Source organism: Varroa jacobsoni, unplaced genomic scaffold (genome assembly GCF_002532875.2).
Source record: "Varroa jacobsoni isolate VJ856 unplaced genomic scaffold, vjacob_1.0 scaffold_1196, whole genome shotgun sequence".
Taxonomy (NCBI): Eukaryota; Metazoa; Arthropoda; class Arachnida; order Mesostigmata; family Varroidae; genus Varroa; species Varroa jacobsoni.
Genome location: NW_019214098.1, coordinates 259963 through 282626, shown reverse-complemented (window position 1 = coordinate 282626; position 22664 = coordinate 259963). Strand labels below are relative to the sequence as shown.

The following is a 22664-nucleotide window of genomic DNA, read 5'->3' as shown; positions in this document are numbered from 1 at the left end:
TCTCCAGTCTATTTGTTAACTTTCGTGCAAATTAAATCTAAAAAAGCCTAAAAGGTCGAGGATTTTTATTTTTTTTTACGAATATTTAAATGTGTTGGACCCCGAGATACATTTATAGGCATAGACCCTTATTTTAAATGTTGATCTTTTTTAAGCGATACATTATTGTAGTTGCGGAAAGTGTATCGTTACTTATATTAACAATTTGTTAGAGGGAAAATTGCGCCTTCTGCATTGTGGAATTAGTTAATTCATCGCTTGTCTACAGACTCTTAAAATGGATCTTCAACAAATGATGCGCCCGAAATCGGGCATAAGCCTTAGCTAAAAAGATACCTCTATACTGTCGATTTCAACCATAGGTCTCTTGGCCACTGATCACTTCGAGCCAAACTAATGCTGAGCAATATAAAAAACAGAACCCTATTTGAACAAACTGTGGTTAGTGAGTAGTCAAATCGTAATGTCGTCGTTGCCGAAATTTTCGCACAGTTGCAAAATCCCCTAGGTTTTCATCATCGGCTGATCCTACGGTGTATACGCATACATGTGTATTTCAGGTTGAGGAAGTCAAGTACGAATGAGTCTTACAACTACTTCTATGGGGTGTCTTTTTGCTAAGATTTGTTCTTTCCATCGTCGCTGTATGTTGTGGCAGTGTTCTTTCGCTTCCTTAATCGGAATCTAAATAGATATATCTTGATATTTAAAGCGCAAACAAAGAAAGTAGTAGGAAAAGCATGATTAATTACATGCTACGCAGGACAGTGGCTGTGTATCCATCTAAGAACCGCTTTTAACATTCGAAACAGCCATAGTCGACAAAAGCAGCTCCATATGATTGGAATACTGCATGTTAATCGTAGTGTTTCTACACTAAATTTTTGATAAATAATACATGATATGGTCTTGGTTGTTTTTCTTATGCCAGATTTACGAGTAAATTTGGTTTACATTTTAGGCTGAGTTTAACAAATTTACCTTTCCTGCTTCTGCGGTAGCAGCATAGGTCAGAACTGAGTCAATCTTCTTCACACACGGAATATTCTAAAGTTTACCTGTGTTCGCTATGTTCTGGGGTACTCATGTCGGAGCCTTCTTCATAATGTCAAATCGTGGAAAATATCAAGACGATTCAGAAAATAGATAAGATAAAAAATGATTCTAGGCTGTTTCGTGCGGACGCACCCGGGTGGATGGAATGCACTGTTTGAGTGCTGTGACCGAATAAACTCTTGTTCTTATGTGACGGATGGTCGAGTAGTGAAGGGTAATCAGCTCAACGGATATTTAGGCCAGTAGCTCCAAAATGTTTCGAAATTCGCGCCTGGCACTTAAACCGTTCAACATTGCTTCAGACGGCCGATTTTCACCACAGAACGAAACGTGTTCACGCCCGGCTTCGAAGCTAGAACACTGTGTGTTCCTAACTTTAGTAAGTAAGCCAGGCCGGTAGCTTTGCACCTAAAAATGTGATTTCTCAAATAGGATAGCTGATAGTTTTACGATGCCTCGTAATTAACTATTGTGACATTGCGCTTAAAACGTAACCATGCTTCGTACTCTGTATTGGTGCAACGCATTACATATATGTACGATCTTAATAATAACAGAAGCATGCTGTATGATAGAAACAGCTTCGAACGGGCAAAAAATGCAGATGAAGAGAGCAAGATGACGAAAGTTGGGTAGCCATTTTTTATTTTGTACATACCTGACTGAGTACTACTTTATATAAGCTCTAAGTATGTGCTAAATGAGAAGTTAGAAAATAAACAATCCTTTTTATTTCACTATATTCTTTATTTTAAGTGCGCTAACTTAGAATATATCTGAGATTATCTTTCTATAATGATCTTCATTCCACAAGCAAAGCAAATTGCTGCTTGCGTAAATAACGATAGTCATCGATGCCTAACTCTCAGTTTGATTTCAACCAGACGTTAGTAGTATGACAATAAGAGTTATATTTCGATATTCCACCATAAAAATGACGCTGTTGAAGTTTATGAGCACGCTCTCTAGCATGATGAAAGAGAAATTTTCAGACGCACCCGCAAATAATACGGTGCCAATTTTTAGCTGTTGCACAAGTTTGTGTCTTCCAGATCAGATGATGTCCCGCTCACCTCCATTTTTGCTCACAGCCGTCTTCGAAGATTCTACTCGGCACCCTTCAGAGCAGCTAGAATTATACATACACAGGTAAACAGAGTGTTAACATAGATAAAATGGAATTGAATTCGAATTAGACTTCAATTGTGTATTAAAATTTAGCCATTTAAAAACAACTGAAAATGTTTATTTCTTTGCTATCAAGCTTCATGAGGCCTGGTTGACGCCTTTCGACTTTGGCCGAATCGAACATCAACCTATAAATGTTTACAAACGAAAAGTACAAAAATCGTTGTTTCCTCTCACTGTACAATATCTATCTCTCGTAATAAGCAACAAACCAAAGAAGCGACGAGACCTATAATATTAGATCAATTACTGTTGAGTAACGTAACTTTTCCAACGATGTAACGAGGCCTATTTGGTCCTAAATAAGGGAGTTTATATTGATCACTTTTATTTATACGGCGAGCTTGATTTGACACTGCACAAACATTTCTTTTTTCAGTTGCATACGGGTGAAAAATTTAGTGCGATTCACGAAACTGGACTTTGTTCGGCAAACACAGAGCTACATAAGGATAGCTGAGCATCTTTTACATTTCATCACGCTTTTGTAAAGCTTACTTATAAAAGTTCTCATGTTATGTTTTATTAAATAATCACTTTGACAGTTATATAAAACGTTGTATTGAAACCGTACATTTGTCGTTGTTGTTGTTGTTGTTGTTGAGGACGTGTATGCGTGGTTGATCTTAAAAACATTTTGACTGGTCAATTGGCACGTTATAGACACAATGTAACCTATACATGCAGCCCGTTATGGACAATCACGATCGTGGACTAGATCATTACCATCGCTAGAACCAACGATGGAATCTTGTATAAACACGTTTATTATACAGGCTTCAGTGAGATCAAATTTGGGAAGACGAAGTGGGCTTTGGCGCGCACGTTGTAGCTGCTCCTGTTCATTACTCTCAATGGGTGATCCAGTGCCATTCAAAACCTGGGGTCGCACTGCACCGCAAACCTTCATGTGGACATATGGTAGACGAACCATCACCTTTAACCCATTGATTTTTATCAGCAAATATTTATGTGGCATAGTGTCCTTTAGCAACAGCCACATAGACATGACGCTTGATGATATTTGCACGAACGTACTCGCACCACATAGATCTATTCTTGAGTCATATAATCCCATCTAGTAGAGGTATATGGGCCGACCAAATAAATGTGTTCAATTGATCGAAGCTCTGAATTGTAGAGAGTCCATTTAGACCACATAATAGAAAAGACTTTGACGGTATACTGGCATCATCTTTTTTGCGTCACCAGTTGCTTTCAACAATAGCGTTGAGCAAATTTTGGCCTATATAACGCTGCTCTTTCCTATATATATATATATATATAATGTAGCGTTGTATCTACAAATGTGCATTTGTCACATCACTCTATCGTGTCTAATACGCATACATACAGAGCTTTTTGCCTGGGGTTTCCGGTTTAACCTATTTTGAAGTAACCGATTGCCGGTCCGAAACACACTAGCAAAAAGTGTGCACAGGCATGCCTGACACGTTTACCATTGCGAGCCAGGACGAGTGAGAGTTACCACCAAACGCCAGGTCCGTTTATTTCTCGGTGATGGGCAGTTACCATTGTAGTTGACAGTGCTCAAATTAGCAGCTGGAGACGAGAATAAGCCGAACAGTCGGACGGCTTCTCTATGCGGAAAGACTTTAAAGGAGTATCCCAGTCTTTCGTAAAAAAACTCTTTTTAGCGCGCCCATTCTGGGCTGAATCGGACGGAGCGCATTTATGAATACAGCCTGGTACGTGAGGAAAACTGAATTTAGAAGCGAAACTGCGCAGGGCTGTAAGAATGCAGGGGTTAGGGGCCTTAAAGATTTCTGCAAACACAAAATTCTAAGGGCCATCCTTGTGTCTTCCAACAAAGGAAAGAGTTAGAGGGAAAAGATCGAGACAGAAATCGATATAGTGGGAGAGCTTTGTAAAGACAACATGATGACGAAAGGAGACATCCATTCCCTTTTACGTTCACTATAGAATTGGGCGAATAGCTGCCGCACCGCAGGGTCGGCCTGGGTTTTGGGGAGAAGGGACAAATCGTCCGAGTTGTATAGTCCGCAAATATACACAAAGTATATAATATATATATCGATGTGTATGCGTACGCACTGTGTTGGCGTATACACGCAAGGTACATGTGATCTACGTACAAGGCGTGATTGAAGTTTTAAATTGGATTGCTACTTCGGCTTGCTTATGGCCGCACAGCAACTATTTTCGTTTTTTTGGTTTTTTGTTATGATACACTTATATCTATTGACGTTACAAACGTGGACAAATAAAATACACGAAGTTCAAAATAGGGAGATAGCGAATTGTGTTAATTTAGTATAAACTCTGTGCCTCATTATATGTTGCCCGATCTTTCCGAACACGGTCGTACGTTAGGAGGCAAAACTAGGTATACGGAATAGTTTTGTGTGAAGACTTCACCAACACGGCGCAGGAGCTAATTGAGCAATTCAAGACAGATCTGTGTAGGCCGTACAGCTCCGGCATTACGCCGGTCATAGTAGAGTCTATTCTAAATCAGTGGTAAACTAGGTTTAATACTCTGTTCAGCTGTTTCTCACATTGTTCTATGTAAATGTATACTTTCCATAGTATACAAAATATTGATGAAAACAGGCGCGTTTCGACTTTTATTAATGACACATGGTTTTTCGTTGCGCCCAGATCTTCGATTCGTTTCGTTTAATATCTAGCACACACAGCAAGAGTTAACGAGGTTAAAGACATAGTAAAAGTAAACTGGAAAATTAGGATGAGCACAAACAAAGACTGGAACTGGAATAGAGCACCAGACATTATAGCAAATAAGATATAGAGAGAGGAAGGAAGAGGCTGAATGGAGCTAAATAAACTGATCAGCCGTATTCGTTCCAGGCGCGCACGTATTTCTATAGATTGGACAGGTTGTTATAGAGGAGGCAGTCAAAGACAGGAATAAACAGGAGAAAGGGACGAGGAGGACGAGAACGAATTACGAAAGTAAGTGGGTAGTTATCCTAGTTCTGTTACCATTCCTCCTATTGGTACTGGTGGTCATGGCCTTAGTAGGGTAGGAGGTGGCAGGAACGGCAACGGCGGACATCATAGACGGCGAACGTTACGTGTCAGGCATTCCAGCCTAAGGGTTGACTGGATTTTCCGTTCAAGGGGCAGCAGCCTCCGTTTGGGCAGTTTTTGCTCCGCAGTAGTTTCTGCCCTTCCGCCCACTGCGTAGAGCCCCGGATGCCCTCGGTAAGCTGCTCTTATCGAGGCACCCGACACCACAGGGGTTACAATCTGTATTGTCCGCACCAATGAAACCCCTATACCATATCAGCCATTTTCCTTTTTACACTCACGACCGTCGCTTTTGGCAGCTTCCCTTGTTAGGTAGAAGCTGGTTTCGTAAAGACGTTGTGCCCCGCTCATTATCAACCCAAAGGACTGGCTGCCATTGATTTGATGCATCGCCGCCATTACTGCCGCTTTCCTCCATTCTGTTGTGCAGCCGCCGGAATCTACTTCGCCACCTCCGCAGAGCTTTTCCGTGTACGGTTGCGTGTGTGCATCCCGCCCTGCACGCCCCCTTTTTCCGCCGCTTCGTTCATTTCCCGCATGAGGCCCTATCTAGTGCTCATAAGCTTTCGTAGTGCCGCAGTATGCGCTTGTTACCCCCGTCTCTTATGGCGAACTACAATCCTTTACCGCGCACACCTTAAGGAAATTCAGTTCTCCATAGTAGCCCGGTCCTTCTTAGCCCTTTCTTGCTCGTTTTCCTCCTTCTCCAGCTTTTGCAGTCTTCCATCGTCCCCGATGGCACTGCCGAGAACCATTTATTCCCCGACGGCGGCGCGGACGATAAATCCGTAGAACCGACAGCCGCTCGTCGCTGTTGAGCTGGCAACAGCGACGAGCGAGCTTCTAGCACCAGACACAAACTGCACGCAAGCTGTTACTGCATAGGGCACCTAGTAGAGTAACGAGTAAGAGCAGGCAGAAACTACTCATCGAGCAGTCATGGTTCCGTCTATCCAACCGACCCTTGTTGCCGCTATAAGTATGCAACGGGAACAACGAGAATATGTGTAAGTAAAACAAAGGACATAACCTAGTGTCTACTCATGCTACTTGACGACAATGATTATGTCGACTGTTTATTGTATAGCACTTTGCTAGTGAATGGTGTGCCTAGATTAGTATCACGTAATATAGTAGATGCACGTGCTATGACGTCAACCACGTATTAGTGCAGCAGAAACCAGCTTTATGTTGGATTAAGCTGGCAGTCGCCACTCCATAGACATGCCCAAATTTAATCTGAAATTAGCAATCATAAAATGTAGCAGTGCATTTCTAGGCTGAGCAACTGGGTCTTAGAAGCGATATGTCTATCTGAGAAAGAACGCAAGTGTTCAGTCAGTCTATCGTTTCGACGGAACGTTTCGGAATAGGCATAAGGATCAGTAGAATCAAGTAGAAAGATACAAGATATTCAATCGGTAGTTTTTTACGATAAACGTAAAAAATCTATAGCCTTAGTCTTTTTAAGGTTTTGTTCTCAACCTTTTCAAACTCAATATCATTGGTTTGAAGTCTAATATATAGTTTATATAGAAAAAGCGCATGTTCTTGGTTAATTGTGAACGCTCAAACTATTATCAGTTCACTCATATGGACTCCAATAGAAATGGGGAAACTTTAACCTTTTTTTGTGAATTTATCTTGAGCGCAAAGGTAGACCCTTTGAAACTTCAATCTGGCAGTGAATCTTAAAGAACACATATCACTAAACTATTTAATCAGCTCAATTAGAGTGTGAATCTATGCGTGATATATCGAAGTATCCAATTAACTAGTTACCAATTTTAGGTTATCCATTACATGTTTGAGAGAACTCATTCATTCGAAGGTACTTCTCCTTAAAAATCGCCGCGGAAACGTATCAGCTACTATTTATGAATTGAACTTAAGAATATATCGAGTTTTATATCCGTTAGTTATCGTCCAATATTGGTCGGCTTATAATCAGAACTACTTATGCAATTTGGTACGCTCCAGCAAAACACAACATTTAAACATACGTGTTACACTGTATCACGTGATTATAAGACCCCTTAAAAAAACATAAATGTTTCTGGTTTTAGGTCCAATGTTGTTGTTACATTACTTCGGGCTAAATTCAAACGGACATCCATTTGCCGCTTCTAAGATGAACTTGCATATTTTTCTAAAGATTTCAGTTTTCAAGTATGTCAATCCTACGTAATTCATATTCTATGGAGTGTTTAAGTTTTAGCCAGGGGCGAATCGACGATGCCAGTCGGTGATTTGACCTCGGATAGGGATAGCAAACACTACAGTAGCAAAGGTAAATAACTCAAATTAGCCCAGATGAGCAAACAATGAAAGAATAAGAGATACCTGTGCCTCTCCACCAGAGGCCTTCGAGGCTTTTGCTACTGTAAAATGTGTTTCCTTTCGTAAAGTGTGTTTCCTTTAGAGAGTATTGTCCTGTCCTAGACTTTTTCAATGTGTAAATATGATACGTGGAATTTCCTTTCACGGCAAGGCAATATACTATATAGAAGGTTCATAATGCATACATTTTCTAAGGCACGGAACAAAGATATGTTAAAATGGGTTGTAAATACTGCTTTTCTAAGACCAATTATTGGTGATAAAACGAATCATTCTAGCTGTGACGAAAATTTCTTTTTTTTTTTTTTTTTTTCAGTTAAAGTCGCATCACGGCCTTCGCAAAAATGGCGCACGAAAATTCTTATAGCATTACTACCATAGCATTGTTTAATTTAGCATCGCAATAGAAGGTAAGCTTATATAAGCATAAGCTGTATATAACTGAAGCTAATTTTGCTTTGCAGTCACTCAAAGTATCGGCACATTCGTGGTCATAATACATTTTCTATCTTCAATATACCGTTCTATGGGTACATTAGTAATGAGCACAACCTTACTGATGCCAGTGGTGGGATCGCAATAGTTCCATATGTAAGGACAATCTAGATACAGACTACAGATCTAGAGACAGATAGAACAAGTACCAGGATCGAGTTCTACTCTACGGATCTTATAGGCAAATTGTGTGAATAAAGGAACCAAATCGATTTGCGAGCTTTAATATTACCCGGTTAAATAAGTATTTTCTTTAATTATATCGAACACGTTAGACGCTTTCGCGGGCTCCACGATAATGCCTAGATGTCTTTAAATAATTCGCTAGCTTTTACAGTCTTTCATCCTCGAGAAGCCAAGAATCACCTTGAAACCTTCCGACAGTGCCTTTCAAGCACTGAGTGACATGCAAAATATATAATATTGTTGTATATGAAACTCTCTGACTGGAAAAAAAACTTACGATTAAGTTAGCAGTAAAAACAAACTTGATTCCTCCACTTCAAATTATTTACGAAATTAGCGAAAGACATTATTTTTTTCCGACCTTCCCTTGTTTAGCTGGAAATACTGCTGGGCCCCTAAAAACATACTTTCTCTACACTAAAAAATAGATCTAGTGCTGATGATCTGTTGTGTAGATCAAGCACGTATTCCTTAACAGCATTAGGTATTTCAAAAATGATAAAAACCCACCATATAGGGGATGGTGGAGTTATATGGGGAGCGAAAGGTGCCTAATACAAGCGCTGAGAACAATCGTTAGCAATACTCCAGTGTATTTGCCAAAAAACTTGCCCATCTTATGGTTTAACAACGATTCGTCTAGCTTTCAAAAATACCAGTTAACAGCTACGTCAGTGACCCATCCAGTCTGTAAAACGGAACTGTATGAAGTAGCAATGGGACAACATGACCCACTAAAGACACTGTGCAAAGAAATCACTCATTCAACAAAGCTAAAGAGAAATAATTTTCTTTTAAAGATAGATGCCATCTTGACACAGAAAGATCATGACTGTTTACTACAATATGCCCTCACATAACTTCGCTGGATAACATGAAGAGTGGATAAAATCCTTACATATCGAGGATTTGTATTTTCTTGCCAGAAACTGTAACAGTATCGCACTGAGGAGCGTGCGACTGTTGTGGTTATCGATAATTCTAGTATAAAGAATTATTTGTGGCTAGATACGATTGTGATTACGCGAAACGTGGTGCATTGGTTTGTGTGACACATATTCGCAGATATATAAGTCTACTAGACTGAGTTATATCCTAAAGCAAACTAGTTTTTGCGATTTGTAAGCTAAATAAACGATCAAGGAAATTTTGTTTTGTATATGGACAAAAGAAGGCAGCTAATATAGTGCCGTGGTAGTCGTACTTTATATATAAATGCCCCGGAGCAAGGAAAACTGCGGCAAAAAGTTGAATCGCCTGTTTCGCAAACAAACGTTCAATAAAATACACAAAATAACACTCAGATAATTTAAAAGCTCAATTATTTTAATCACGCCAGATATCTAACTCGTATAGATCTCAAAGTTTAATAGTACTCACTTTCAAAACCAATGCTTTTGTACTAAAAAATAGAGCATACCATATAACCTAGATGCCCGCCATTGAAGTAATCAATTGATACCTTGCCGCACGTTCATTTAAACTACGATGTATATTTAGAGAAAAATAAATCCGGTGGTAAACAGGGTACCTTGTAACAGGTAACGTCCTATATAGACCTGTACTGTTTTTGTTTTAGAAATCGAGTGGGAGGATTAGCTAATCGTTTCCAGCTTGACGCCAAACATATCCTAAAAAACGTTTGAAATATGTTTAATCCTACTGCGGTACGCATATCCCTAATAACTATAAGTTCGCCAGTTAATTACTGGCATCTTCTGTTACGTCGGTCTGGGATGGCGCGATAACGAATTCTAATATAATGTTTAAATGAAATAGGGTTGATTGACCAATAAATAAGTCAATTACCACTGAAGTTATGATTGAAAACATTGCTTATGTGAAATTTCTACCCGATGTAGCTCGGCAAAGTTTTTCTTTAAGTGCTAATGAACGGAAGACTGGAATCGCATTTCTGGAGGTTCTATGCGAAACGAAGTTTTATTGGGTAACATTCAAATTTAGCCCCGATATATTTCGTTCGATAATGTATTGCACACCCTATAAGTGGGGCAGGCAATGATTTTCAAATTGAAGATTATTAAACCTTAATCAAATCATTTGGTAGTCAGTACCCTAATTTGTGCACCAATATCTTCACAACATACTTTTTTAATGCAATATAAATCCACTTCTATTCGCACTCATCAATAAATGCTAGCCTGTGTTAAATTGACGGTATAAGTGTTACTATTTCTTAAAATTGTTCTGATATATAAACTGTCCTTTTAGTTTTTAGAGTCAGAAATAAGGTAAACATATCCCAGTTACTAGGCTGACCGTAAAAATGCACACCAAGAGTTTCAGTAATCGCTACGTGTGTTCTTAATCGTTCCAATGTGGAGCAGCTTCGACAAATACTTTGTAAATAGATGCACCTAAGTACAATTTTAATTAGGTTGAATTGAATGGAAGAGAAGAATACTGTAATCTCGATATGCCCTCGGGCACATTCACAAAATCCAAAAACATACACACATTATTCGACAAGATGTACGACAGACGTTTATGGAAATTTATAAACCTGTTTTCTACTAATTATAATAATGCTGCATCAACCCCCCTCGGTTAATCATACACATGATATAATAGGAAATTACTTGCAAATTAAGAGAAAAATTATATCTATATAAACAACCAATATGCACTTAAAATTCCAAATATTGACTGTACATAAAGTAATGCTCATTCTTTGATACTGTCAAAGAGTGATCATTACTTTATATATAATTAATCCTGTTTGCAAAAATCCAAATTTTTCGGACCACAAAATAGCCGATCTGTATTTATTATTGTCTGTTATGTTCATACGATTTGGACTTGCGTGAGTATATTAAACCGAATCTGTTCATGGCTCACCCCCGGCCTTGAATGACCTAGGCATTTCGATTCTGGAGTCGTTCGGGAACTGCTGCAGAGAAGCCGTAAGGTGCATACACTCGACCTCATAACCACCCAATTTCAGAATTTTTTTATTTACATGCTTCTTACTTCAACAACAATAATAAAGTATTTATACAAATTTAAATAACCTAAAACTGTTGTATACTGCTTTCTTTGTACACAAATTATGCTCTCGTTTTATTTCGTTTCCCTTTAGAATTTTCGATCTTCCTAGTTAAAGACAATATTTAAAATATTAGAATTAACAACAGAAAGAAAGATGCCAATGTTTAACTACCGTAAGAGGTCATTAGAACGCACGTGAAATGTAAAGGGTTAGTCATACAACTACGTATCAATTGGCGATAGAAACCCATCTGTTTTCAACACGTAATTGCTTCCAGACCAGCTCCAATCAGGTACCACGAACAGACCAGCAAAAAACGACATCCTCAAATCTCATCTTTTTCCAATTTAATGTAAGCGTTCAAAGTTTTGTGACGTGAGAGAAGCGTTGTTACAATACTCGAAAGACATGAACCAGAGTGTACATACAAGAGATACAGAGATGCTTCTACCTCTATACACGTGTACGTTGTTTTTATACCTCGTTGTTGGCCATTTGTAGGGTACAAGTCTGATATAAGCCGCACTAGAGGGCGCCACCACTCAAGACGGATGAGCCTTTCTGAGGAAGATATATTACCAAAACACGTTTGTCTGCTATTCGCTCAGCCCAGAAGGCAGCGAACCGGCGGACTTGTGACTACGTTGAGAATTATCCGGGAGTAGGTAAAATGGGGCTAAGGGGCTAATGTTCATCCAACGTGGTTGGTAAGTTGAGGCTTACCCGTACTTGCACTGGATTTTCTATGGCTACGATTGGTCGGCTTCTCCGCCTTGAGTGCATATTCGCCGTTACAAACAGATCCATTCGATATGCTTGATGCCTACATAGCGGTGAATCGCGGAAAACTCGTGGGAAAGGCCTCGATGGATTCTACTTACTTTGCCTTACTAGCCTTGCCCCTTTACACACAACATATCACATGCAGCCTTTGATACTTCGTTCGGAATAAATGTAGGTTGAGTTCAGTGACAAATTGCTTCTTTAATGGCATCGTCTTTTTGAGTTTTAACTGATGCCCGTGAGTGAATCTTTCTGGCGTAGCATGTTTAGTATTAGCTCACAGTGAGTTATTTTGACACTTAAAATTGTTTACAGTTCTCTACAAAGCTCTCTAAGTTTCGTTTCCTTCTTTTTTGCAATAAATAGTTGTAAAGAGACCAGGCACCTCGAAACAGCAAATAAGCGGTACGATCCTCTTGCTCATTTTTCATGGCAATGCTGTTAACGATAGCGTTAAACTCTCAAGTGACGGAACAATCTCGTCTGTGAATTGATGCGTTATCGATGTATCTAAGTTGAGACGTACTTTGCTGTTGTCGGTGAGCGTGTATTTTCAGTACTTGCCTCTGCTTTTTTCGTTTTCTCAATTAATCACGACGCATTGCGAAGAAAGACCGGGCATAAGAGAGCCAGCAAAGAAGGTTGTTGTACCTGCCTTGCAACGTGTTTGGTGTCTTCGCTATGCCTGTGTCCAACACTACTTTAAACCGACCTCTTCAATATTCGATGAAGAGAAATGGAGCCCAGTCTCGCTTTTACCCTTCGGCGACTGCAGCGTGGTCTTCCGTTTCTTTTCATTTGCAGAAGAATTAGTAGATGAAGAAAAGGAGAAGAGACAAGACGACAAGCCGGCCAACCGAAAAAAGCAGGGAAATCTTTTCCGATCTTTTTGTCACTTTCCCTCAGGCGCCGGCAGCGCCATTGTCGCAGCCGCTGCCCCCACCACCATCACCTCTACCATCTGTACGTATCTGCAATCTCAATGCTTCATTGTTCCGTTTTCCGTGTACTCCATCCTTCCCATTCTTATATATGGCCTCGCGTACATTTTCATCCCATCATCTCGGCGACCATTTATATTACGCGGGGCGGACACGAGTAGAAGAAGCAAACGGAACGAATTCGCGAGTAGCTTCACGCGCTGTCCGCCATCTGCCGCAATGCTAGAACGAACAGAGACCAGGCCCAGCCATGACGCGGAATAAGGCCACACGGAAGCTCTATTCTGTCCGTTGTTGGAATAGTTACTTTTTCTTAGTCTCATTTGTTCACAGCGCTCCTTCTAGCTGTTCGTGGTTGAGATTGCTTATCCTCTCGCGCTTTTACTCCGTTTCATACATATTTTTCTGGGAAAAAGCAACACGAGAAGACGATCCGCGGCGATATTCGCAGTCTACATGAAACGGGTGATAACGCCGTCCCGTATGGGCACGACGCTGCTGTATTATACATACAAAGCAAGTGGCATCTTTCATCTCCATACAGACAAACAGGGCGTATGACAAGGATCCTACAAGGAAAGTACTTTGCATTTCTCCAAATTTCCCCTGCGTCATCTTACGGATTTCCGAAAACGCAGACAGCAATGAACATAGCGGTTTGTTTTTTATCTGCACTGGCTGGTCGGTCGATAACTGGTGCGTGGGTCGTGCACCAGTGTGTGGATAATCATCAAAGCGAGTGTTGCTAAGGGAGAGACGGGTGAACAGGCAGCTAGACAAACAACCATGTAAAAAGACTGATTAAGACGAGGAAATAGGATGCGCTGCTTTGCTGCTACCCCCCCCCCCCCCCGCCCCCTTTCGTTCTTTGCGTCGTCTAAGAGCAACAGTATTGGATATGCCTGTTTATCAGGGATAGCAAGGGAAGTGAGTCCGAAAGTAGACAGTGGAATTAACAAGAGAAAGATAGAAAAGTAAAACAAATGAAGAGAATGGATGGTCATACAAAACGAAGACAGGGACCACACAAACGAATGAAGGAAAGGCCAAACGGTACCCAGCAGTACGCCAGCCTTACCGGTAACAAGTAAGCAAGCGGAACGGGGCTCCATAGACGGCGTAGATAAGAACAGCGGCAGTAGCAGCCGCAACAGCAAACGACCACCAGTTAGTGACCAGGTTCCACGGTCGTGACTGTAACGACCATGAAACCTGACGAGGATGATGCTTGACGGGGTAGGAGAACAATGCGAAAAAAAGGATCATGGCACAGCGTAAAGGGAGAGCTACATTGATTGGTCAGCGTAGCCAGCCCCGATTAGGACTTAGTGAGAGCAATATATCTGTCGGTACATATGCATGTGTGTGGAAATGTGAAGGAACGGAGAAGGCCGTCCGTTTGGTGGGTGCCAATCGCGTTGCCAACAAACAAGATGGACCCGCTAAGACGACAACAAGGCCGCAGAAGAGCTCTCCACTCGCCCGGCAAAGGGAGAACGAGACGAGAAAAAGGTGGCAAGGATCTTAGTTGGGGCTGGTTCAAGCTAGCTGGCATCGAGATAGGTTTGGGATAGAGGTAACAAGCATGGGGTTTGAGGAGAGGAGTCAGCCTGAGGGCGACTCGCTGGGCGCAGTACAACACACAGTTGAGAAGACCGGAGGGAGATATATAAGATCAGGCCGAGAGTAAGGGGAAGACGAGGAAAAGGGAGAGGAAGAGATAGATTAAGGGTGGTAAAGAGACCAAATTCTCTCTCTATTTCTTTCCATTTCACGTCGTACTTGACACTCTCTCTTGCACGCGCGCTCGTGCGCTAGGTCTCAAAAGAAGGAAAGGGAAGACTCACAAAGCACAACGGCAAAGTCGCGCGGCTTCTGCTGCTGACTGTGGTTGGTGCCGCTGTTCGCGGTGGTGATCGTCAATGCTGTTTTTCGCGCGTCGCCATCGTATCGCTGCTGCTGTATTGGACCGACCCATAGCCCGTATCCGTGGTGCTATCTGCACTTCAGGACCAGAAAAGGAGCGCCATCCTTGCCTTCTTCTTATCGGTCGTCCGTACTCCGTAGCTGTGTTCCGCTCGCCAACGGTGTTCTGCTCTGCCTCTCTCGACTAACTGCCCCTCTGGACAGCATACTCCCTTTACCCTCACCCATCGACGCCCGCCACGACACACTCGGCCGATTTTGGTGCTTCCTCCCCCGGAACGTTCCCTTTCCTTCGATGCGCGCTCTCCAGTTTATCCCTGGACTCGGCGGGCTACGGGCGTGTGTTGTTTGCCACATGCGGGGCTGCCACATGCTGCATGCTACTACAACAAGCGGCTCACGTTGTTGACGTGTCGTGCCCACACCTTAACCCCTGCTTGTGTTTTCTGTATCGGTGTCATCAACACCTTGCGTAACATTTCTCATCCTCGTTGTACTGGATATGCCTCTTTATCAGGAACAGCAGTGACAGTTTTTCATTCGATGCCGCTACGACGGCTGCTGGCCTTTGAAATTCCACAGCCACAAGGTAACTCCGCAGCTAGGCTTCTCTCAATAATCGCACCCGAAACCCAGCAAAAGCACAGTCGGAGAAGGATGAGCGAGCGGGTATAAGGAAGAAAAAGTGTGAATCAGTCAAAAAATAATAATAGGAAAAACCACATTCCAGCGAAATCTGCACAAGCCAGTGGATGATACTAAGCAATACACACGACGAAGAAATAGCTTCGGTTTCACATGTATGTGCGTTCCCATAGAGCCAACGTGTTTGTGGAGACCGGTGGCAATGATGATGCTTACGCGTTAGTGACATGCTTGCTTCCGCCTTAATACACGGAGCCCTACTACTGTTGTTTGACCAAAATTAATTCGTAAGTGAATGATTGAGTAACAGCTGTGCTACTGTCAATATCAATTCCTGTCACTTTGATCTTAATCACAAAATTTGCTTAGATGCATCACTGAACCACCTGTCCCTTTTTTTGCTTGCCTTACATATTGACTATTGTTAACCGTTGTATCTACTGGCAATTGCCTTCTTCTCAGGTTATGAGTGGCTCTACTTGGTGGACGCACAAACAGCCATTAACGACCCAATGAAAAACGTCAGAATTGGCAGCAGAATCGAAGGATTTTGTAATAGTGTATTTGCGCTTTAGGCAGTCACAGTGGTTTCATTTTTTGTTGTGTCGTCTCAAAGCCGTTGCAAAAGTGTGACAAGTGCAGGCAAAAGGACTTCCCGAGAGTGAATTTCTCCGTGCCCATATGGATTGTGTGACAGCAACAACAACAAGCACCGTCGACATCCTTTCATCTATGGCCGACAGCGTTTTTGGTGATTCGTTGATGAGGGTCCTGGTAAAGATTTCATAGGCCTTTATTCAGTGAGTGCATTCAGATGAAGAAAACGAATATCAATACAGCAATGAAACGCACGCACGCACGCACGTAAGTCGTGCGTGACTGAAAAAGAGAAACCAGAAACCCAGGAAAGCTTTCAGTGCAGCTATATAGTGCAATTTATACACGGGTGCAGGTGCTTTGATTGGATTGTGTCTGTGCTAGTTCGCACGTGTATAAAACGGATCACAAAAAAACTTGATTTAAGCAGGTCCTGTCATGTGTGATATGACGTGACATGAAGTTCGGCTCCGTGCGTCTCCCGTCTTTGGATTAACTTCACGGTTCCACCTGCACGTTGAGTGCCTGCAACGACAGCAAACGGTACGATATCAGGTCCCAGACGAGACACTGGACGAGAATAGAAAACAATTAATATCGCTAGAGGTGCAGCGATCATTTGATATATATTTCAGACCTATTCATCGTGCTCGACTTCGTATCGAGGCATATTAACTAATTATTATTTAGTATAACTCTAAAATAGGCCTATGCCATTCCAACACTGTTGGTATCTAAGCTGGGAGTCTACAATAACCCAACAGCAAATACAACGATATGTCTTGACAATAACTTTTAACTCAATAAAGTCGTTTGTTTCATTTAAATTTACCGTCCGGACACCCTCGGTTACTTTCTTCTTTTTACGTGGAGCAACCTCGTTGGCTGTTTCGAGTAGTGATTTCTTATACAGATACTGATCCAGTATCGGAGGGTACACCTTTCTGGAAGCGAAACAAGATCAATTGATCGTGGTGCGTACATTATATTTTCTCTACAATCTGTTTGGACACACCGTAGAAGTTTCTTTGTTTGAGACCACAGTCGTCCACACACAAAGCTTACTCTATAGTAGAAATATTTTGGCAGCGCCATATCAACATTGACAAATATCGAGAATGCCGTTTATCAGTACGATTGATCCGCCGTCAATTTTTGCCGATCTACGAATTAGGCAAATTAATCGATCGACGGCGATGTTTCTCGTTTTGATACCACTGTTACTGTTCCTCTGGAAATGCGGCGTTACTGTTCACTTTGTGGAACTTCCTTTGCCCGAATATGATGAGTAATCATATATTCAGTGGATTTTTCGATGGCTCACGCTGCCATATATTCGCACGAAGTTGAATGCAGACGCGAGCACATTGAACCGTACCCGCAAAACCGCGAGTAGCCAACACAAAACGTTGTTGGCACATCCATAGATCTTCTAACTCTACGGAACGGTCAACAAACGTGCCGCTGTATTGATACTATGAACGGTAATGAGTTTATTTTAGCAGCATAGCTACAAGCAGACGTACTCCACTACAGTTTAACTGCAACGGCTTAAGCAGAGTCGTTGGCCTCGCTGCTCCTTTAAGAGCAGTTGATGACCACAAACGACAATGGTCAGTGCCAATGACCGTGTCGTTTCATTTCACGAGAGCAAGTCTCCTCTGAAGCTAACGATAGCATCGCTATTTCCATTGGATAGCCTCTCACTGACAATGGCCATAGGATTTCTATTGTTCCAAAAAAAAGTTCGACGGCGACAGCAGCAGTACCTTAAACGTAAAGCCCTCTTCTACCGGGGCCACCAATAGGTAGAGATTTTGTTTACGATGGTAGAGCGAGGCCAGTAGGTAAAGCAACAACACGAAGACGCAGGAATGAATCATTCTGTCAAATCACTCGGCAGCTCGCCTTTATTCTATGTTATATATCGATTAATACCGACTAGATAAGAATAGTCCATAGCAAGGTGATATTCTCTCAAGCAAGCTGCCCACCTCTATTTGTTCAATTCTATATATATATAAATAGTCAATATTCAGCGTACCTGTACAAAATCTGGCTAAGCGGCCTCCAAGAATATAAGACCTATGATATGTGCATATTCTGTCCGGGCATGAGATGAATGCAAACACTCCTGCCATCACCATGGTTTCGTTGCTGCCAAGTTGGACTGCCGTAACCGGCAAACCGACAGGACTACATAGGAGGTATCTCGAAAGACAACGGAGCGAAGTAGATGAGAAAAACTGGAAAAAAAGAAAACAAAAATGCGAAAAGAAAAAGACGTGAGAAAGGGCTTTGTGACCACCGTAGCGGCCGTCCCTGCTATCGCTGACGATGAAAAGGAATGGGAAACGCTATCGGAGCAGCAGACGACGGACAGTCAGCACTGCTGTAAGACCGTGGACGGTGGATCTGGCATCTAGCCAAAGGCTAAAACAAGTCAGCTGGACAGATAGAACAAGTAACATCGGACGCTAGTCACTAACCCAGCCCATCAGGCAGCTAGTCCTAGTCGAGCGCAGGCTGAATGCCACAGGATTAACTAAAGCGTGTTTACACTTCTGCTGTTGTTAACGTTGACGTTAACTCCAAAAGGTGTATTGGAGTTATGTGGTCTAAGGAGAACGGCAACTCGAACGACTGTTCGAGTCAGGCTATGAGGACTACGATATCACAGGCAATGCTAGAATCCAGTGGAGCACGAAGAACGTTAAGATCTTGTCGTTGTCATTTTTCCTTTTTTTTTTTTTATTATCCGAGACGGATCCGAAAGCGCGCTGAGAGCACTAGCTACAATCTAAGCAGTCGGGAATAAATCGGTAAATACAAAAAACGAGAAGGAAATGGGCAGAGGGAGAACTAGAGAAAATAGAGGGATAGCTCATGTGTGCAAATACATATACACACACATTCATCTGCAGATAGTCAAGACTCTCAAGTACATTCCGACTCAAATTGACATAACACTGCGCAACATCGCGTCGTGTACCAGAGCACAGCCTTAACGTTGGCTTGGAGTTCTTCTAGGGCACGTACAGACTGTGTACGCTCCAATTGGCTCCAGCGATATTTCTATGCAGCGCGCCGATTCGGTTACCGTTCGTCTATACGTTTGTTGTTGATGGTTGGCAGGGGCTGCATTGAGTGATAGTGTACTAGCCGTAAGAGAAAACAGTGGGAAAGACCCAGTGGTTGATGCTAAATAGATCTCCGCTGCATTATCGGTGTGGTCTGATCCGGCTCTATTCTATGGGTGGGTTACGTGTAAGGTTGAGAATACGCCAGCAGCACTAACATGGCGATCATGGAAGGCCACGAAGCTAGGCGACACATGGTAGATGACAAAAAAATTAAAAGAACGCTTCGTAGAACTCGCCGCTTTCGTTTGACTTACGCCATGCGAGCGGGAAATTTGGGCTCGAATAAGTTAGACGACGATGGTAAAAGAGAGCGAACGTGATAAAAAAACAAATCCGACTGTTCAGATTTGTGCGTCATTGCAGAAATATCGGTTCGATAATGTACATTATTGACAAGGGTTCACGGTGGAGGGAATTTTGTCGTTTCCTAAAGCACACTGATCAAAAGGTAATGCAGCCATAACGTGTGCTAACACAACACGCGCTACAACCCGATATAATAATAATACGGTACTTTATTTTCGAGTAAAGTTGAAATAACGTTTAGTAGACTTTAATTAATTTTGAGAAGTATATCACATTTAGTCGTCAGTTGTCTTTAACATATTAAGTCTGTCGTCTAGAGCGTTTCTAGAAGAAGCAAAGGAAAGAAGATCTTCAAAATACATTAAGGAAAGGGGGAAGGTGGGTCTCAGTAAGCGACTGCTTTTGCTTTTAGTTGAAGTCAATCATTTAAATCTTTTTTTAGATGGAGAAGTCACGTATCGGCGTAAAAGCGTTAGAAATACGTGCTACATAAACAGGGTTGGCGACAACTTTTAACACAGTTAAGCTTCTAGGCTTTGAGTTGACTATGTAGTATAACCGCATAAATTTATATACATCAAAGCGTACAGCACAACTAATCATTCAGGCCGCCTTTTGAGAAAATGGGCCATTGCGTCACAATTCTGTTGTCGTAATGTTAACTGGTTGATGCAATTAATGCAAATGCTGTTAAATACCAGGTTCATAAAACGCGTGTATTTATGTAACGATATAGATCTGGATAGATATGATTCGATCAGTCGATAGTTGTGGTATTGAAGGAAAAATGCATTGTAAACTACTATTACCTATTTCATCCTTAAAATGCGTTTAACAAGGTCAGTGTTTAAAACTGCGGCATATACATCCTGCGTCAAGTTACTTAACAGTCTTCAGATTTATATCTGCACAATGTGTATACATAAAGCATACATGCATGACGACACGAGGGCTTGGACGACAAAGTTTCTGATTGAAAGAGACTGCAGTCGTTACTGCGGGTTTCGCTCGCTACGCATAAATCGTACATAGCTAATATGAGTAAGGGAAGTCATATCCATATATACACTGTCTTGTGCGACGTATAACCAAAAACGTGCCTAAAGCACAAAAATGGCCGATATTTTAAACAGTTGCAAAAAATCTTCAAGCTTTGTAAATTATACATTTCAAACTCTGCCCGTTCGCACCTTTAATACCAATAAAGATTTCAAAAAGCAACTTCGTACCGACTAAAATTGCGCACGTGTGGCATTCCGAAAATTTTCATTCCCTTTTTTAGGTGATCCGATAAGTTGAACTATACCGGCCGACCATGCTCTAATAAAGGTTTTTTGGTGTAACTAGGCACTTTAAAAATTTGGACCCAAAAATAGGCCATGATAAACAATATCCAACTAGATGTATTCGTACATGTTCAGTGTGTTTGCTATACAGTCATTCACTGTTGTTGGTTTGTTTATGCAGCGTCTTCTAGGCACGTAATATAAAATCTGCATTTGACGACACACATCGTTACACGCGTGCGGTCTGTTATTCAGACAAACAAGACAAGTGCCCACATATGCCCACCTAGAAAATGATTACGTTTCTATAAATCCAGTAGGCAGGAACATTTGTCCGGTAGTAAAATTTTTTTATCGTTTGGTAGCGCGTATGATCATCCATAGTTCAATTAGTGGCATCTGCTCATCCAGCCGTTGATATTATCGATGTACACATTCTGTACACCACCTAATATGTCCAATACCGCTGATAAAGGGAATAGCATCGTTTACGTGGCGTGAAGCCTCCCTTCCCCTTATAGCAAACGTGTAAGGTGGAATTTCTACAGCCCGTTACACGATCGGTATTAACCTCCAGTAGCAAACTTTTGACCCAATTCAGCTGGATACAGATTTTTCGAACCATAGAAGCACCGCAGCCTGTTGACTTACGAGAGCAAAAGAACAAACAAACAAACAAAGAGAAAAATTTGTCGAGTGCCAACTGCAGTGAGCGAAATATCTGCTCGTTCAAACTTTTTCTTTTGGACTTGTGGCTTTCGGAGAGCAAATGCTGCTGAAAACGTCCCCTACCTCTACCGCTACCTTCGCCATTGAACCGAACAGCAGATGAACACAGCAGCTGTAGAAGGCGGCTTTAAGCGGCGTCAACATTGCTTTTGAACGGTGAGAACGCCAAAGCGTCGATTAGCTGGCTGCCTAATCGAACCGCATGCCGGCTACGGTGTAGCAGTAGCCGTGTTAAATTCGGCGAAGCTCAGCCTTGTGCCTAACTGGATAAAAAATTCTTTTGCCTTAGGCCAGGTAGCGATCTTAAAGCATATCCATGTCCTCGTTGATTCGGAACGGGAACGAAGGGACATTCTGGAGAAAATTTGGGAAAGCGGAAATCGACGGGGGGTTAACAATGTTTTTAAAGACAAAGCGCAGCCCCAGTGCGTCACGCACCTTCCCGGTCGGCTTCCGCTTTCTGAACAAACAATGTTGGCAGACAACTAACTCCTTTCGAAAATAAAACATAGAGCGAAGGGAAGCGGGAATACCAGCTGTGCCGTTTCCGTCTGCGACGCCACATGAGAGTCCGTCGCAAGCAAACTTTGAATGTGTAGCGCTTTTCTATAATAGAGCAAAATAGTATAGAAAGAAGTCGATTGCGCTATCTCACCATGGGCTCTACTCCGGAGAGGACAAGCAGCGTACCTCTATATTTAGGGTACTCGATTACCGTTTGGCAGAAGGGCAACAAGATGAAAAACGAATGGCACAGCAAAGCGGACTAATCGCGTTAGAGCAGATGCAAGGAACGGGGCAAAGTCACGATGGCAAATATGTGGCCACGTTTCCTAAGTGAAGATATAGCATCATCTGTCTGTGATTCGTTGCACGGCGTCACTTAACTTCATGCTGATTATTGCGCTGTACGTGTATAGGCCGCGTGTTATATATATACACGAACATCAACTTCTATAAAATCTTTATCACTCATATGTGTCTTAGGTGACTATAT

General features: G+C 41.9%; 2 protein-coding genes across 6 annotated transcripts in view; one reads left to right on the top strand and one right to left on the bottom strand.

Moving 5' to 3' along the window:
• Positions 1–1782: 1782 nt before the first annotated feature.
• The window catches only part of LOC111267522 (uncharacterized), a 68779-nt gene continuing 47897 nt past the window's right edge, over positions 1783–22664 (bottom strand). Inside the window, exons 3-5 of one of the 4 annotated variants that reach the window (XR_015313845.1) lie at positions 18248–18449; positions 17036–17147; positions 16195–16728 (exon numbers count right to left, since the gene is read on the bottom strand). Coding sequence is in view for 2 of the 4 variants with exons in the window: in XM_086971354.1 (XP_086827480.1) it covers positions 16640–16728; positions 18248–18449 (291 nt within the window). In the remaining 2 variants the exon portion in view is untranslated. Of the gene's footprint in view, positions 2186–16194; positions 16729–17035; positions 17148–18247; positions 18450–22664 lie in introns of those variants that run through there. The other 3 variants (XM_086971355.1, XM_086971354.1, XM_086971356.1) reach the window with 3 other exon arrangements.
• The window catches only part of LOC111267519 (uncharacterized), a 265929-nt gene continuing 259926 nt past the window's right edge, over positions 16662–22664 (top strand). For both annotated transcript variants that reach the window (XR_015313844.1, XM_022845796.2), the window contains exon 1: positions 16662–16746. The gene's annotated coding sequence lies outside the window, so the exon portion shown is untranslated. The remainder of the gene's footprint in view (positions 16747–22664) is intronic.